General features: G+C 56.6%; 2 protein-coding genes across 2 annotated transcripts in view; one reads left to right on the top strand and one right to left on the bottom strand.

The window, feature by feature from the left end:
* The window catches only part of THRA (thyroid hormone receptor alpha), a 31,049-nt gene extending 23,539 nt beyond the window's left edge, over positions 1-7,510 (top strand). Inside the window, exons 7-9 of the mRNA XM_034941932.3 lie at positions 259-405; positions 1,862-2,120; positions 2,826-7,510. Of these exons, the coding sequence (XP_034797823.1) occupies positions 259-405; positions 1,862-2,120; positions 2,826-3,076 (657 nt within the window). The 3' untranslated portion in view covers positions 3,077-7,510. The remainder of the gene's footprint in view (positions 1-258; positions 406-1,861; positions 2,121-2,825) is intronic.
* On the bottom strand, positions 6,436-16,508 carry NR1D1 (nuclear receptor subfamily 1 group D member 1). Its single transcript, XM_003831431.5, has 8 exons — positions 13,710-16,508; positions 10,709-11,047; positions 10,335-10,423; positions 10,087-10,231; positions 9,087-9,730; positions 8,578-8,763; positions 7,555-7,765; positions 6,436-6,925 (listed from the first exon to the last, which is right to left on the bottom strand). Exons 1-8 carry the CDS (start codon positions 13,738-13,740, stop codon positions 6,726-6,728), a joined length of 1,845 nt encoding a protein of 614 aa, XP_003831479.1. The 5' UTR covers positions 13,741-16,508; the 3' UTR covers positions 6,436-6,725.
* Between the last annotated feature and the right edge of the window lie 1,127 nt (positions 16,509-17,635).

Raw genomic sequence — 17,635 nt, 5'->3', positions numbered from 1 at the left:
GATGCCTGATCATATATTAAGTATTCAGTCATTATAGCTGCTACTGCTGTTACTACCGTTGTTATTATTAGCTGACTTGGAGCTCTGGTTCTGGTCTATTCTCTGCTCAAGATGAAGGAAAAGCTTTGGGCCTGGGACTCAGGCACCGGCGGCCCCTCTTCCCCAAGCTGCCTTGGAGCTCCCCCTGGTGGGCAGGGAGCCTCAGTGAGAGGCTGAAAGGGGTCTGCGGCCCCAGCTGACCCCCGTCTTTCTCTCTAGCCCGATGACATTGGCCAGTCACCCATTGTCTCCATGCCGGATGGAGACAAGGTGGACCTGGAAGCCTTCAGCGAGTTTACCAAGATCATCACCCCGGCCATCACCCGTGTGGTGGACTTTGCCAAAAAACTGCCCATGTTCTCCGAGGTAAGTGGCAGAAGTGGGGAGAGATGTGATGCTGTGTTGGAGGGAAACCTGCTCCTCCGGTCACCCAGTACAGGCTCATCTGAGGTTCTCTGGACAAGGAGCAATTCCTGTAGGTCAACATACACTCAGCACACAGGCACACATGCAGACACATACACAGACACACCTAGCACACAGATAACATACACAGACACACACACACACATGCAGACACATACACCCAGCACACAGGCACACATGCAGACACATACACAGACACACACACACACCTAGCATACAGATACATACACAGACACACATACACACACATACACATACACCCAGCACACAGACACACACACACACACCTAGCACACACACACACAGGTACATAGAAACACACACAGACATATACACCCAGCACACAGACACACACACACACAGACACACACCCAGCACACAGGCACACACACAGACACACACCTAGCACACAGACACACAGATACATAGACACACACACACACAGATACACACACACACACAGACATATACACCTAGCACACAGACACACAGATACATAGACACACACCTAGCACACAGACACACACACACAGACACACCCAGCACACAGGCACACACACACACACACCTAGCAGACACACACATAGATACAGACACACACACAAACACACAGACACACACACAAACACACAGGCACACACACACAGCATACAGACACACGCCAAGGTCTGGCTGCTCTAAGAAATCAGCCGGCTGGCTCTAAGTGCTCCCCTCCACAGCCCCTCATCCTTCAAGTCTATGTGGCCACCCAACTCCAGACAGCCTGAAAGTTCTCATTTTCCAGAGCACTAGTGCTGGAGACAGGCTGCCCTACTAGCCATGTGACCTGGGGTAAGTTACCTCCATCCCCTGTGCCTCAGTGTTCCCATCTGGAGTGGGCTGGGGATAATGATGGGTGCTAACTCACAGGCATAATTTTTTTTTCTTTTTTGAGACGGATTTTCGTTCTGTCACACAGGCTGGAGTGCAGTGACGCGATCTGGGCTCACTGCAACCTCCGCCTCCTGAGTTCAAGCAATTCTCCTGCCTTAGCCTCCTGAGTAGCTGGGACTACAGGCATGTGCCACCACGCCCAACTAATTTTGTATTTTTAGTAGAGATGGGTTTCACCATGTATGTTGGCCAGGCTGGTCTCGAACTCCTGACCTCAAGTGATCCACCCGCCTTGGCCTCCCATAGTGCTGGCATTATAGTCGTGAGCCACTGCGCTGGGCCTCACAGGCATAATTGTGAGGCTTAAATGGAATAGGGCATGCACATGGCCCAATACAAGGTCAGCCGTTCAGAGTCCATGGGGGCCTTGCGGGCCTCACGGCTCCCGGAGGACACTCTAGGGGAGACTCAAGGATGCGGGGAGGGGTATACTGAGTGCTCCTGTGGCCCTGCCGCTCCACAGCTGCCTTGCGAAGACCAGATCATCCTCCTGAAGGGGTGCTGCATGGAGATCATGTCCCTGCGGGCGGCTGTCCGCTACGACCCTGAGAGCGACACCCTGACGCTGAGTGGGGAGATGGCTGTCAAGCGGGAGCAGCTCAAGAATGGCGGCCTGGGCGTAGTCTCCGACGCCATCTTTGAACTGGGCAAGTCACTCTCTGCCTTTAACCTGGATGACACGGAAGTGGCTCTGCTGCAGGCTGTGCTGCTAATGTCAACAGGTACCTGCTGATTGGTCGGGAGGGCTCAGAAGCTTCCAGGGGTCCCAGAGATTGGCTGGACCCTGGGCCTGTTGCTCAACTCCCTCCTGAATCTTCTTCTGGGCTACCTCTCTATCACCTGGGCCATCCCCTATCCCCTGTTCCTTGCTCTGTCACCCACTTCTCACTCGTTCCCCAGGCCCATCCCTTGCCTCCCCATCCCTGCTCTGTGCCTTTTCCTGTCTTTGTCTCCTTCCTTCTCGCTGCCCTGTCCCTCTGTCACTCACATTCCCCTTTGTTCCCCACTCCCCACTTTGTTCTCAGCCACCTTCCATCCCCTCATCCCTCCTCTGTCTCCCAGTCCCATCTCTTACCCCTCAGTCCCCTCCCTAACTCCATCTGCACCCCGCCTCTCTGACCACCAACCTCAGTCCTCCCCACTCCAAGGCTCCTCTCTCTCCCCCAGCCCCCGGCCTGTCCCTCTGTCCTCCTCGCATTGCCCCCTCCCCCCAGTACCCCCCTGCCCCTCTCCACTTCCCAGCTGCCTCCCTCTCCCTGTGCTTCTCCTGTCCACGTCCCTCAGGGGGAGCTTCTCCCCTCCCCTCCCCCAGCCTCTCTGCCTCTATCTCCCCTCTAGTCCTTTCTTCCCACGCCCCCACACCTCACCCTCCCCATCTCCAGGCCTTCGGCCAGCCCCTCGCCCCTCACGCCCCTCTTCCCTCACAGACCGCTCGGGCCTGCTGTGTGTGGACAAGATCGAGAAGAGTCAGGAGGCGTACCTGCTGGCTTTCGAGCACTACGTCAACCACCGCAAACACAACATTCCGCACTTCTGGCCCAAGCTGCTGATGAAGGTGACTGACCTCCGCATGATCGGGGCCTGCCACGCCAGCCGCTTCCTCCACATGAAAGTCGAGTGCCCCACCGAACTCTTCCCCCCACTCTTCCTCGAGGTCTTTGAGGATCAGGAAGTCTAAAGCCTCAGGCGGCCAGAGGGTGTGCGGAGCTGGTGGGGAGGAGCCTGGAGAGAAGGGGCAGAGCTGGGGGCTGAGGGAGACCCCCCCACACCCCTTCTCTCCTTCCTCTCGTCCTTGGATAGATTCAGCTCCCACACACACACCCGCACTGCCCAGGTCCCCCCTCAGACCTCCAGCCCTGGGACAGGGCAAACAAATGAACTTGCTATGGAAAGGACAGTGTGGGAGGCTGGGGGAGCCGTGTCCTGCAGTTCCCAGGACCCCATCCTCTCAGAAGGTAGGGGAAGGGCGGGAGGATTGAGAAGGGACAAGCCACCTTGACCGTAGGGGAAGGAGGAATGTGGGCTGGGGGAAGATGCCCTCAACTCACCCCCTACACACACATGAGAGAGAGCCCCCACCCAGTTCCTTGGCCTAGGTCTCCCCTCCAGGCTGAGGGCCTCTCTACTTCTCCAGATGCCTGGGTGCAAAGAACGGCTTGGCTTGGCTCCTCCTCTGGAGGTTAAAATTTATAGTCATTCTAACTGCACTTTGGAAACCAAGCAAGGGGAGAAGACAAATGAAGAAAAACTAGACAGAGAGAAAAATACAAAAAAGAGAGAGCGAGCGATAGAGAGAGATGATATTAAGTTATTAACTGAGGCTGACCAGAGGGGAGGACCCCCCCTTTACCACCCCATGCACTTTGCGAGCTGCCCCTTCTTACCCCACATCAGAGAGAAATGCCCCCACACCAGAGCCCCAAGGGTAGGGCTGCCGATCAGAGCTGTGAGTTAACACAACAGGGTCCTGGCCACCCCCCTTGCCATACCCCGCCCTCTGTGCCCCTTTGGCACCCCCCAACCCTAGTATGTCCTCTGCTTTCTGCCACTCGTGCCCGCTGAGTTCCATCTACCTCTCATGCTGGATGCCAGCTGGCCCCTCACCAGCCTGCCCTGCTGCCCACACAGCTCCCCTTTAAGTGCCCAGCCCTAGGGGCCTCTCCCCACCCACCTCCTCCTTCCACACCTTGGCACCCACCCAGGAAAAACTGTGGCTCCAACTCCTACCCTCCTCATATCCTGCAGTATTAGCTAGAAACCGGACGCTGCTGCATTGGTGGGGGCGGGGGTAGGGGCGGGGGGTAGGAGGGCTGTGCGTGAGCGTCTCCCAGAACCCTCCACCCCTTTAGCACTCTGTTTCCCTGTTTCCCATCTGTCTTCTGGGCTCTCTCTAACCTCTGCCCTCCTCCCCAGCTCCTACTCACTGCACTAACTCTGGGCGGGCAGGTACCAGAATGGGGGTGTTTAGATAAGTGACACTTAGTTGGGGCCCCAGGGGAGGGGTGGTCGGTGCTCCTTTTTCTTTAAAGCTCTTTTGGCCAGCTGCCCCTCTGCCCCGGGACCCCTTCCCCTCTTCTTTTCTCTAATTCAGGGACTTTGGCTTGAGCCCCTCTCGCCCTCCTGGTGAGGGTGCTCTGTTGGTCTGCACTTGGGTGAGCTGTCCTCCTCCCCCTCCCTGTGGCTGCCGCCCACTCCTCAGGGGGGAGAGGGAGAGAGGAGGTGGTCCTCCCATGGGAGCAGGAGGTGGGGTGGGACAGAGCAGACCAGAGGGCGCTGGGCTCAGGGCTGCATGTCGGCAGGGATGGATGGGTGGACACAGATGCCCCCGGAAGCCATGGGGATTGGGGCAGGGGGTGGGGGGAGGGGTGCCAGGGCTTCCTGCACTTTGCACTATTGGGGCAAAAATGTCTTAAGCAGTGGGGAACCTGCCACCCCACCCTGACCCTCAGCCTGCCACAGCCCCCTACACACACACACACACACACACACACACACACACACACACACACACACACACGGACATGCACACACGGACATGGGAAGGCAATGCTATGCTGCCCGTCAGGGCACTGTCCTTCCCCAATCGTTCAGGTGTTCCAACAGGGGTGGAGGGCCTGGAGGAGCACCCGTTGTCACCTGTGCATGTGCCTGTCCCACCCTGCTGGGGCCTCGGGCTGCCCGCGCTGTCTTTGTCTCTATCCTCTCTCTCTCTCCTGGAGTACTGAATCCTGTATTACTCCAGTCCCATGGGTAGGCCCTCTTGTACCTTCCTACCACGCCTGGGGGCCCAGTGGAATTCCTGACCTGTCTGCTGTCTTCCCCATCCCTCCATCCTCACCCCAACCCCTCCATCCCCATTCTCAGCCATGGACACGGCAGAGAAAAGGCCTTGAAGAGCCTTAGCCTCTTATAGGCACTTGGGACTCCCCCACCCTCCCCAATCATATGAGCTGTGATCCCATCCTCCCCGGACCCCTCCCTTCCCCCTCAGTGATGTGGGGTGTATGTGTGCGTTCCTCTGCGTGAATGTGTGAGTGAGTACACATGGTAGGGGAGGAGCCAGGGCGACTCAGGAGTGCCACGCACCTGCTCTAGAGCGGCAGCTGTCCCAGTCCCTGCTGTGGAAGTGGGGGACAGGGCCCTCTCCTGGGGGCCATTGGTGCTAATGAGGGGGATGGCCTTGATGTGGGTGCTCAGCATGCCTCCCCCAGTATTGGCCCGGGGCACTAGGGCAGGCAGGGTGGAGCAGCAGGTGCAGTATCGGTGGGAGGACGGGTTGCTGGGAATAGGACGAGGGGGCCAGGCCAGGACAAGGGGTTGCCAGAGCCATGACCACTACCCCGCCCCCACCACCCGCCTCTCCATCTCAGTATTGCCCCTCCCATCACTCATAACACACATACCTCATCCAGCCTCCTCCCTGCTCAGACTTGGGGAGGGTGGGGGAGGAGCCCCTACCCCTTCTCCTGGTGGCGGGTCTGCAGGGCTGGGAGAGGGCAGGGCGTTGTGAGAGAGACACCGTCCATAAGGAGGACAGTAACTCCTGCCCTGGGAACTCCTGGGCGGGGGGGAGGGGGACACTGCCCAGAGGCGCTACTGAATGTATGAGAAGCTGGTGCTGGGCTGGGGGGAGGGGGGTTGTGGCCAGAAACAGGGAAGGAGGTAGGTCTCTTCCCCAGGGAGGGGTGGGACCGGCAGGGGTGACTTGAGGGGCTCCTACTCCTGCCCCACGTTGACAATCAGTATGTCTGTTATGTGCGATTTTTCACCCCGTTGTGTTTTGGGTCAGGATTTTAAAGAAAGATATTTTTATGGTAATTGTTGCTCGTCTATTTTACTATATATTTATGTAATAAATATATGATGAAAATAACCCCCTTGGGCACCCCCCTTAGACTTGTGTGCTGTTTCCCTATATCCTCCCATCTGCTGGCAGAGTACCCACCCCACAAACTGACCAGATGGAGAGGTGGCCCCCCCAGCCTTGGCAGTATTTCCACCCCACCCCCCAAACGAGCACACACCACAGAAGCCAGCTCAGCTGTGAACTATTGGATTTGAGACAGGAACAGAACAAATCAGAGGGCCAGGGGAGGGTTGTGGGGGAGAGAGAGTGGTTTAAATAGGGGAGGAGGGGAAGTTCGGTGATGGGGGAGGGAGGCAGGTATTTACAAGAAGGCTCAGGGGGCCAGAGGCTCATCTTGGAATATTTTATAACAATATAAATAAGATTCTGGTTTGCTTTTCCTTTTCGTCTCGTAAAGGAGAGAGAAGTGCAGAGTTCGATTCTGTACAAGGGGGCAGCGGCAGAAGGCCGGCCGGGCGGGTCACTGGGCGTCCACCCGGAAGGACAGCAGCTTCTCGGAATGCATGTTGTTCAGGGTCCGCAGGTCCGGCAGCTTGAGCAGCAGCTTGGTGAAGCGGGAAGTCTCCAAGGGCCGGTTCTTCAGCACCAGAGCCCGAAGAGCCCGCAGCAGCGTCTCCTGGAGCTGCTCCACCGAAGCGGAATTCTCCATGCCCGAGCGGTCTGTGGGGAAGACGACAGCAGTGAGGCGGACTCCCCGAGCTCCTCTGAGGAGGAACCGGAGGTCTGCGAGGACCTGGCAGGCAATGCAGCCTCTCCCTGAAGCCCCCCAGAAGGCCGATGGGGAAGGAGAAGGAGTGCCATACCTTCTCCCAGGCCTCTGCCCCAAGAGCAGGAGGTGCCTGAAAGCTGGGAGCGTGGGCTCAGCAGGGCTGGTCACCTCCCATCCCGTAAGACCACCTTCCCTTCCTCAGCAGGCCAAACATGGCCAGACTCCCTTGCTTTTTGCTGTGTAGTTCCCTCTGCCTGGGATGCCCTTCCCCCTTTCTCTGCCTGGCAACATCTTACTTGTCCTTTGAGGCCCCAACTCAAGTGTCACCTCCTTCCCCAGCTCCCCCAGGCAGAAATAGTTGTCTGTGCTTCCTTGGTTCATGCTTCTACTGTGACACTTATCTCACTGTTTTATAATTAGTCGGGCATGAGTCTGTTTCCCAAGCTAGACTGTGTCTGAATCATGTCTGTATCCCCAGTGCCCGGTGCAGGGCCTGGCATAGAGTAGGTACTCCATAAAAGGTGTGTTGAATTGAACTGCGTCTGCCTCCTCCCCCGGGTCAGGCGAGAGCCTGACCTACCTGCAGAGACAAGCACCACCGCGGTGAAGAGGCCCAGCTCCTCCTCGGTAAGCGCCAGGGAGTTGAGCTTCTCGCTGAAGTCGAACATGGCACTGAGCAGGTCTCCCATGCCCATGGCACCAAGCTCCTGCAGGCTGTAGGTGGTGCGGCTTAGGAACATCACTGTCTGGTCCTTCACGTTGAACAACGAAGCAAAGCGCACCATCAGCACCTAGGAGGGAAGGGGAACAGTCATCCTGGGTGTGGTGGGAGGAGCACTGACCAAATCGCCCCTGTAGTTTGCCAGAGGGTTTAGCGGTGCTGCCTTCGATTTCTCAGTAGAGTGGGGGTTGTTTCTGAATGGGCAATGAGGGAGCCCAGGTGGAAGGATGGCTTTGGGATCCAATAAGCCTGAATCTGAGTGTCAGCTTTGTCACTACCTGTGACCTTGGGCAAGGCATTCACCAAAGTTAATCTGCTCTTGTCTAGAATGGGGGCAGCAGTGCACCCAAGGCATTATTTCAGTGTAATGGGTTGTGATTAAATTCCAGCTGAGATGACAGAAGTCCCAGCCATCAAGAGGAAGCAGCAGGAGCCGCTCTGCCCCTTTCACCAATCAGGCTATAAGGACAAAGATACTGGGTTCCAAAACCTTTCAGAGGTCCTGCCCACCCCAGACAGCAGGGCTTTCTGTTGGATCCTTCCCAAGGTCAAAAGCAGGAAGCGTCTGGGTGCAATGGCTCACGCCTGTAATCCCAATACTTTGGGAGCCCGAGGCGGGCAGATCACCTGGGGTCAGGAGTTTGAGACCAGCCTGGCCAACATGGTGAAACCCTGTCTCTACTAAAAATATAAAAATTAGCCAAGCGTGGTGGCGGGAACCTGTAATCCCAGCTACTTGGAAGGCTGAGGTAGGAGAATTGCTTGAACCCAGGAGGTGGAGGTTGCAGTGAGTGGAGATCGCACCATTGCACTCCAGCCTGGGCGACAAGCGAAACTCTGTCTCAAAAAAAACAAAAACCAGAAGCATAAACGGTCACTCACCTCAAAGGTGCCAGCCTTAAGCAGGGTGACTTGGTCATGCTGAGAAAGGTCACGGAAGCCCGGGATGTGTTTGGCAAACTCTACCACCTCCCGCACAGCGGGCGTGAAGCTCATGGAGAAATCCTCCCAGATCTCCTGCACCGTTCGCCCACTGCGTCCATGCGGGTACATGTTCATAGGACATGCCTGGGGGAGGAAAGGATTGAAGGAGGGGAGTGTCAGCCAGGCTGGGTCAGATGGACGCCCCAAGCAGAGCTGGACCCCAGATTCTGCCTGGGCTAGGGGCTGTGGCCCTGAAGGATGGGTCTTTCAGATAAAGTAGCAATTAGGTGCCAGGTGGAGATCAGGGATTCCCAGGCAGAGCCCAGACTGCAAGGCAAGACATTTTCTCCTGGGAAGATGCTATCCCCACACTCAGCCTCCAGGAACCCCCAGCTGCCCTACACTAAGTCCATTCTGCCAGGCCCCCCCAATCTTCTTAACGCACTCGCCCGCCCCCATGCCCTTACCAGCAGAACATTCTTTGAGTTGCCCTGCCGGGGACTGTTGGCAGGTGCCTTGCCTTCTGGGGCTGCATACACGTGGGTGGGGCATAGACGGTGCCCGTTGCTGTTGGACTGGTGGCAGCTGTGGTGTGCAGGGCCAGGAGGCCAGGTGGGAGGGTAGGAGGAGGGAGCCTGGCGCAGACCATTTAGGGCCTCGTTATGACGCTGGGCAGCCAAGGTGTTGTTGTCATTGGGGGCAGGTGGGCAGCCCTGATTTTCCCAGCGATGTGGGGTGGTGGCTGGAGGGCTACCTGATGCATGGTTGGCATTGAAGTTGCCAGGTGAGCTGCCCAGCTTGTCATGGGCGTAGGTGAAGATCTCTCGATGGGCCCGGGCCACCTGGGATATCACATCCTCCACTGTGGGCTCAGGGCTTGGGGATCTGGGAGGCGTCAGCTGTTGTGGAAACTGGGAGAAGCCCACCAGGGGTGAGGGGACCGGAGCAGGGGGTGGCGAGGGGCCCATGGGGCCTGGGGTGGGGTGCTGGGTGGGTGAAGTCTCCAGCAGGCACTGGCTGCTCAACTGGTTGTTGGCCAGGTTCATGGCACTCTGCATCTCAGCAAGCATCCGCTGCTTCTCTCGTTTGGGGATGCGCCCAAAACGCACAGCTGCAACAGGATGAGAACAGCATCAGGAAGTTCTCAACCATGCTCACGTGCTTCTCTTCCTTCCTTCCTCCTGAAAGGGCAAGGCCCTGAAGGCTTGGGGTTTCACATCAAAACTAAAACCAGCAAGGCCCCACCCATCAAGGGGGTTTCCCTAGGAGGGATTGCTGGTAGGAGGTGACCCGAGGGACCAATGGGATAGAAGTATATGTTGACCCAAGCAAATGAAGGATGGACATCCCCTGTGCACATGTGATTCACAGTATGATGTGTCTCCATTTGTGACTTTTTTAAAGGGAAGGATTAATTCAGAAACTTTGGGCGGAAGAAAGGGGGAGGATGTGGGGATGCTGCCTCACCGTCTCGAGACATGCCCACAGAGAGACACTTCTTGAAGCGACATTGCTGGCAGCGGTTGCGATTGATGCGGACGATGGAGCAATTCTCATTCTTCAGACACCTTTTGTACTGGATGTTCTGCTGGATGCTCCGACGGAAAAAGCCCTGGAGGGCAGGGGTGGTTAGTGACCACCTCCATCATGGCTGGGCCTCTGTGTCCAGGGGGAGGGGGCCACCTGCCCCTGCCCTTACCCCCAGTCCGCCTCACCTTGCAGCCCTCGCAGGCGTGCACACCGTAGTGGAAGCCCGAGGCAACGTCCCCACACACTTTACACAGTAACACCATGCCATTCAGCTCTGTGGAAGAGACGGGCAGCAGGTGAGCAGGAGAGGCCAGGCTGAGTGGCCACAGGTGTGGAGGCTTTCTGGGCCGGAGATCCAGGGAGGGAAAAGCTAAGGAGGAACTCCAGTGTTGAGGGGCACTGGAGTGACAAGACTGGGCTGAAGAGGGGCTGGTGCCACTCTAGGAGAAATCCCTGAAGCCAGAATAGGCCCTGGCAAGACTGGTGTCACGTAAAAACCCATTCCCAATCTGGCCCTGGCCTGCTTCCCTTCCCCCGAATCAGCTGGAAAGGTACTCACTGGTGATGTTGCTGGTGCTCTTGCTGGGGGACACTCGGCTGCTGTCCTCCATGGCCACTTGTAGACTCCCAGGGGGGCTCCCATTATAGAAGGAGGAGGAGGATGACGACGAGGAAGATGAGGAAGAAGGGGAGCCGTCATCACTCAGGCTGGGTGGAATGCTCCCGAAGGAGCGAGCCGGGTCTTGGGTGAGGGAGCCAGTGGGGGATGGTGGGAAGTAGGTGGGACAGCCTTGGGTCAGGGACTGGAAGCTGCCATTGGAGTTGTCACTATAGAGGGATTCAGGGCTGGTGCGGCTTGGGGAGGAGCCACTGGAGCCAATGTAGGTGATGACGCCACCTGGAGAGAGAACAAAAGGGAAGGGGGTGTCAGCCGCCATGTCTCCGGACCTAGGGTGCCACTGTGCTCATCCCCACCTGTCTGCCCAAAACATTGCTGGCCACTCAGTTCACCATGTGGAGCCCCTAATCTTGGAGTTAATAAGCAATTCCCCAACACACAGTAGACATGGCATGGCCAAGCAACACCTACGACCCTTTGCAGGCCACCTTCAGCTTCTGCTTTCAGTGTGAGGCATGACCCCTGTGGCATCTCGCATATGTGCCCCCCTTCCTTAGATGCCTTCCTTGGGAATATCGACTGCAGCTAATGACTTAGTTGTCAGTTGAAGATCTGGGGATGGGATGGGCAGCTGAGCACCATTCAAAGTGCCCAGTCCTCCAAAAACAAAAACCCAGCTGCTGATTTTAACACTAAGACCATTCCAGGAATGAGACCATGGACCATGGAGAGATAGGTAGCCAACAGTAAAGAGAATGGAGGGTTTACAAAAGTAAGACAGTCACATTCCCCCCAGTCGGGGACATATATTCTCTGAAGGAACTGAAGGGAAGGAATCTGCCCAGCCTGGTTCCCCTGGCCTCTTAAGAGAGTGAGCCACAGTGGAGTCTATCCCTGTGTCCAAAAAGGACTTCGAGGTGCGAGTTGCAGGAGGTGGAAGTACAAACTGTCCAGCCTGGGGCTCTAAAATTCCCCCTTCAGATCTCAGCCTGGTAACAATGACCTTGGCTCTCTGGCCATTCAGGGACTTTGACCCTCTGGTTACATTGCCAATGAGGTGGCTGTGCTCCCGTGGTATTAGCAGGAGAAAAAGGTGACCTGCCTGCCACACCTCTGGCAAGCACCTAGATTGGTCTGCCATGGGCGGGGTGGGAGAAGGGAGGATCCCAGGACACGTGTGACCTAACACATGCCATGCCACTGTGTCTGCAGAGGCACATGTCTTGCTCACCCACTGACACACACTGAACTGGGCAGGGCGGCCCTAAAATAGCTCAAGGTTGGTCAGGGTGAACCCAGCTCCTTGGAAAATAGTTGCACAACAGATCAGCTCCCCCGGTTTCAGGGCTGAGGTGGGGGATGGAATCATTAGTTGGCAGTAAATGAAGTTGACCTAGTTCACCCATCCCCCAAAAAGGAGTGAGACCTTCATGCAGAGGCTTCCAACGTGGAAGTGAGGAGCATACTCAAGAGTCTAGGTCTAGGTCTAGACTCATCACTACCAACTTATTTTGTGACCTAGAGGACATCAACTCCCCTCTTTGGGTCTCAGTTTTCCTTTCTGTGAGAAAAAAAGGACAGTATCATTTCAGCTATGATTGTGGGGTGCAGTTGCTTTGGGGAGCCCTTAGTAGGCAAACTGCAGCTTGTTTGGTGGAGATGGGGGTAAGACAATGCTCGCAGAACTAAGTAAAGAGAAGCTTGGGGAACAGGAATTTGTAATGTGGGGAAGCTGAGTCTAAATGCAGTACGGTGAAGTAGGTGCAAATAAGAGTGAAGTGGAAAGGAGTGAGATGGGTGGTTAGGGGTGAGGTCTCTTTAGGGAGTGTAAAACAGAAGGCCATGAAAAGTCAGGAATGGCTCCATGTTACTTTGTTTTGGTGATGGGGGGAGGGGGCCGGGCAGGCGGACCGGAAAAGGAGGCAGGCGGGGGCGGTGAGTCAGCCCAGCTTCACCCAGATCTCGGCGGGGCGGGGCAGGGCGGGAGCTGGGCCCTCAGCCGGCCTCACGTCCCTGCTCCACGTGTGCCTCTCGCACGTGGCTCCCCAACGAGGAACCCCGGAACTCGAGGCCCCGCCCTCCTCGCTTCCCGTCAATCGAGAGCAGTCGCCCCGCCTCCTACCCGCCCCTCCCCGGCCACCAGGTCGTGGGCTGGACCCCGAACGATAGCAGGGCCGGGACAACCTAGGGGAGGAGAGAAGGGAACACGCGTTGCCGTGGCGACCGGGGGGGCGGAGCTCATTATGTAACGAGGCCGGGAGGCAACGACCAATGGGGTGGCAGCCACGGCTTCTGCTGAATGAAAACAAACGCAGCACGTGGGCCCGGCTCTAGAGCCATGTGAGCCCTCCCGGCGGCCGGAGCCCTGTAGGTGCCCTCCCTCGGGCCGGGCACCACGCTCTGGACTCCTCAAGTGTCGCTCCCTCCTGTCACTGAGGATTCCCCAGTGAGATCGGAACGATTCTCCCAGCCCCTCCTTCCCTGAACCCCATCGCGCCACTGCTTCTCAGATTCCCTCGCGCCTGCAGGAACTAGAGGAGGGGGAAGACAAGAGGGGAGGGGGTCCGTTTTCTGAGGCCAGGCATACTACAGCTGCAGGTAGTGGACAGATGGGGCCGTTTCGGGGCACTGTTCCAAAGCTCCCAGTCCCCCTAAATTCTTCGCTTCACCACCCGTACCTCCTCTCCATTTCCTCCTGCCCCGGGATTCGAGGCTCAAGGGAGCTTTGGGACTCTGAGGGGTGGTGATGGGGCGTTTCTGAGAGCATTTCCAGCCCGAACAAGCCGCTCTGGAAATCCCACACTAAAGCCCCGCAGCATGTTAGCAAATCTCCGGGCCGAGGGACTCCCCAGTCCCTTACAAAGTTCCTCTTGTTATAAGGCGTAGATGGAGGTGGGGAGACAGTGACAGGGAAAAGACGATAGTAAAGAAATCTCAGTACCTGTGTTGTTGTTGGAGTCCAGGGTCGTCATGTCTTCACCAGCTGAGAGCGGTCATTCAAACTGGACCTTGACTCAAACTAGAGGTTGCGATCGCCGCTGTTGCCCCCTGGGCACTGGCTAAGGGCGGGGAGTGGACCCCGCGACTCACGATCAGAATCCGAAGCACCCTGCAGCAAGGTCTTGGGGTGGCCGGACTGCAGCCCTGCAGAAGGGTTGGACGTTGAGGCAACGGAGTTCTGCTTTGCATGGGAAGAGCAGAGAGAGTGTGTAGGGGGAATCAGCCTGCAGTAGTTCTGGCTAGAAGGTAGCAAGGAGGGTCGGGTCTCTGCAGTGTACGGGGTGCCTCTGCCTGCCGGCTCCGCAGCGCTGCGGGGTAGCGAATCTGGAGCTCCCGGTGCAAAAGTCCCAGAGGAAGAGAGGTTGCAACCAGGAAGTAAGTAGGTGATGGGGAGAAACGGGGCACCGAGTCGCAAAGAGGCGAGACGTGTGCCCTGCTACGTTCCCTCGGCAGTAATATTTCACTCTGCCAATCTCAGCCGCCTTTTGCCCGAGCCTTTCCCTGGGACAGAGGGCTCTGCGCAGGCGCCAGCAGCCCAGGGTTCCCGGGCCGCACGCGGCACTGGAGCAGGTACCATGTGATCCCAGGGAGCGCCTCGTGCCCCAGTGACACACTTTTCCAACAGCCGGCACGTTGAGCTCTTGCGCGCCTGCGCAACGACAAGACTGTCGGGATTTGTAGTCCACCGACAAAGTGGGCGGACTGCGTGCCTTTCCCCTTTCTGCCTGGCAAAGCGCTTGCCGGGACCTGGGAGGAGCTGAGAGTGGGGTGGGGTGGGGTGCGCTGAAGAGTCAGGGTGGCGTGTTTAGAAAGCCTGTATGGCAGGGGCATGTGAATTTCTGGGGAGGGACTGGCAAGCTTGGCTGCTGTCTGGGAGATCAAAGCTAAGAGGCCCTTTCTGCAAACCTTGCAAACGTGAGGGCTTCACGTGATTGCAGGACTGACCTCGTCCTGAGGTTACTGGTGACCGGGAGAGAGAGAAGCCCGGGAGGGAGATTTCCCTGGAGTCAGGAGCTTAGGCTGCCCTCTGCTTCAGGGCAAAGTACAGAGAAGGAAAGGAAATGTGACCCCCTTTCCCTTCTACTCGCCTTAGGGAGAACACCTCCAGGGGAAGGAGTTCCCACAGAGGTAGGGATGTCTGTAGGGACTCCCTGTTTGCTTGTATGACACCATTCCACCCACTCCAGTTGACTTTGGGGTGAGTCATTTCCCTTTGTCTGGGAAATAAAAAGGACAACAGAGGGGAACTAATAGTGAAAGTGCTTTGAGGTCCTAAAGTAATGGGGAAGTGGTGAGGCAGGGGGTGGGGGCAGAGTGACACCCCTGCCCCTCGGTGCTGGAGGGTAAAATATGAATTCCACAGAAGATTACTACTCAGAGGGGAACATGTAGATCATCTTAAGCCTCCCTCTTTTTACTAGTGGGGAACAGGAAGCTTAGGAGAAGTGACCGGCCCAAGGTCAGACGTCCATTGCTAGTTTCATCTGCCCACCCCGAATGGGAAGGTAGGTAGATGTACAAGTGAAATACTGAACAGGGGTTAGAAACAGCCAGCATTGCCGGACGCTATGGCTCATGCCTGTAATCCCAGCACTTTGTGAGGCTGAGGTGGGTTGATCACCTGAGGTCAGGAGTTTGAGACCAGCCTGACCAACACGGTGAAACCACGTCTCTACTAAAAATACAAAAATTAGCCGGATGTGGTGGTGGGTGCCTGTAATCCCAGCTAGTCAGGAGGCTGAGGCAGGAGAATCGCTAGAACCCGGGAGGTGGAGGTTGCAGTGAGCCGAGATCGCCATTGCACTCTGGCCTGGGGGATAGAGTGAGACTCCGTCTCCAAAACAAACAAACAAAAAACAGCCAGTATTTCCCTTCAGAGCAGCAACTGTCCCATGAGTAATAACAGATCTCAAGTAGAGGAGATCTATCATGTTAGAGGGCTTGGGTCATGGAGGGGATGGAAGCTTCTTAGGCAGCGAAGGGAGAGGGAGCCTGAGCCACCTGCTGCTCCCGCTAATTCCTCCCCAGTCCCAGTGCTTCTAGAGAGGGTTTTCTTCACATAGGAAGCCCTTCTCCACCGGCAGCTCCTGGGATGGTATTGATGGATGCCTGGGAAACATGAAAGCCACCGAAAAGGTAGAGAAAAAGAATATGGGAGGCCGGGGGTGGTGGCTGACACCTGTAATCCCAGCATTTTGGGAGGCTGAAGTGGGCAGATCACCTGAGGTCAGGAGTTCGAGACCAGCCTGGCCAACATGGTGAAACCCCATCTCTACTAAAAATACAAAAATTAGCTGGGCGTGGTGGCGCACGCCTGTAGTCCCAGCCACTCGGGAGGCTGAGGCAGGAGAATTGCTTGAACCCAGGAGATGGAGATTGCAGTGAGCCGAGATCATGCCACTGCACAACAGCCTGGGCAACAGGGTGAGAGTCCATCTCAAAGAGAAAAAAAAAGGCCAAGTGTGGTGGCGGCTCATGCCTGTAATCCCAGCACTTGGGGAGGCCGAGGCAGGTGGATCACCCGAGGTCAGGAGTTTGAGACCAGCCTGGCCAACATGGAGAAACCTCGTCTCTACTAAAAATACAAAAATTAGCTGGGCGTGGTGGTGCACGCCTGTAGTCCCAGCTACTCTACTCGGGAGGCTGAGGCAGGAGAATTGCTTGAACCCGGGAGGCAGAGGTTGCAGTGACCTGAGATCGCGCCAGCGCACTCCAGCATGGGCAACAAGACCGAAACTCCATCTCAAAAAAAGAAAAAAAAAAAAAAAAAAAAGAAGAATATGAGCACAGGAGTAAACTGGGTAGTGAGGACAGTGAGGTTGACTGCAGGAGCTTGACCACTCACCCTCTGACTCCTTGTAGAAGATGAGCTTCCTGGAATGGGCTAGGCTTTAGCTTTGTTCCCCTGCTCCCAAGAAAAGTGGGAGAGAGAGGGCAGTGGGCTCTTCTCTGGCCCTTTGGCCCAGAGTTGGGAAGCTGCAGCAGAGAGTGGGAGCAACTGGGAGGGGCTAAAACAAACAAGGAAAGAGGCTTTTCAGGAAAACTTGGTTCTCAGCCTCCACCCCCTCTCCCTCCACCCTCTGGGCTCTGGAGGGAAAGCTAGGAGGTGAATTGCCCTGTCCTGCCCTTGCCTGCTCTCTGTGACCTTGACTCCAAGTCAGAGCCAGGGCCAGAGCCCAGGTGGCTGTCAGGGCTGGACTCAAAATCAGGACCCCTGGCGTGCATCTAGCTCCCCACAGCACAGCACCACCACTAGCACCCTCCCTTTACTTGCCCGGGGTCCTCCCCAAGGCCCACAGCTCTGTTTGCTGCTGTGGAGGTCCTACCCACCCCCTGTATACTTGCTGGATGTTTGTTCTTCTAGGAGTGGGAGCTGGGGTGGGTCAAGACTCCTCGCCTGCTGCAATCAGTGAGAAGGAGGAGGGAGCAGAGGTAGAGAGAGCTGAAATTCAGTCAGCCTGACTCTCCTCTTGGCAAAACCTGGGTGGTTCTGCAGTCTGTGTGTGGTGTGAAGGCAGAGGCTGGGAGGGAGGGGGCAAAGGAGAGGGGTTACCCCCTTGCTCCTTCCTTCCTTCCTTTCCATTTCTTATAGGGCCCTTCCTTTTCTCCCTGACAAGTAATTCGGGTGTCTTTCTTCTACAGCTGGTGAGAGGAGTACAGAATGAAAAGGCAGGGTTCTCCCTTGGCCCCAGAAGCTTCTAGTCAGTCTGTGTACCCTGCTCCTTTCTCTGTCAGCAGCTGCTGGGAGAAGGGCAGAAACTCTGAGACCCAAAGCCACCAAAGGGAGGGGGGAAAGGCTGGGTTGTCTGGCTCTGGGTGATTCGGAGTAGAATCTTGGTTTCTCTTTGACCTCAACCTTGGCTGTAA

Source organism: Pan paniscus, chromosome 19, assembly GCF_029289425.2.
Source record: "Pan paniscus chromosome 19, NHGRI_mPanPan1-v2.0_pri, whole genome shotgun sequence".
NCBI classification, from domain to species: Eukaryota; Metazoa; Chordata; class Mammalia; order Primates; family Hominidae; genus Pan; species Pan paniscus.
This window is presented reverse-complemented; position numbering and strand designations above follow the sequence as displayed.

Excerpts from the sequence above, each read along its gene's own strand:
- NR1D1 (XM_003831431.5), bottom strand. The coding sequence starts at position 13,740 with ATGACGACCCTGGACTCCAACAACAACACAG. Across the intron at positions 10,232-10,334 it reads ACGCCTGCGAGGGCTGCAAG|GGCTTTTTCCGTCGGAGCAT; the intron begins GTGAGGCGGACT and ends CCTGCCCTCCAG. Across the intron at positions 8,764-9,086 it reads ACTCAAAGAATGTTCTGCTG|GCATGTCCTATGAACATGTA; the intron begins GTAAGGGCATGG and ends TTCCTCCCCCAG.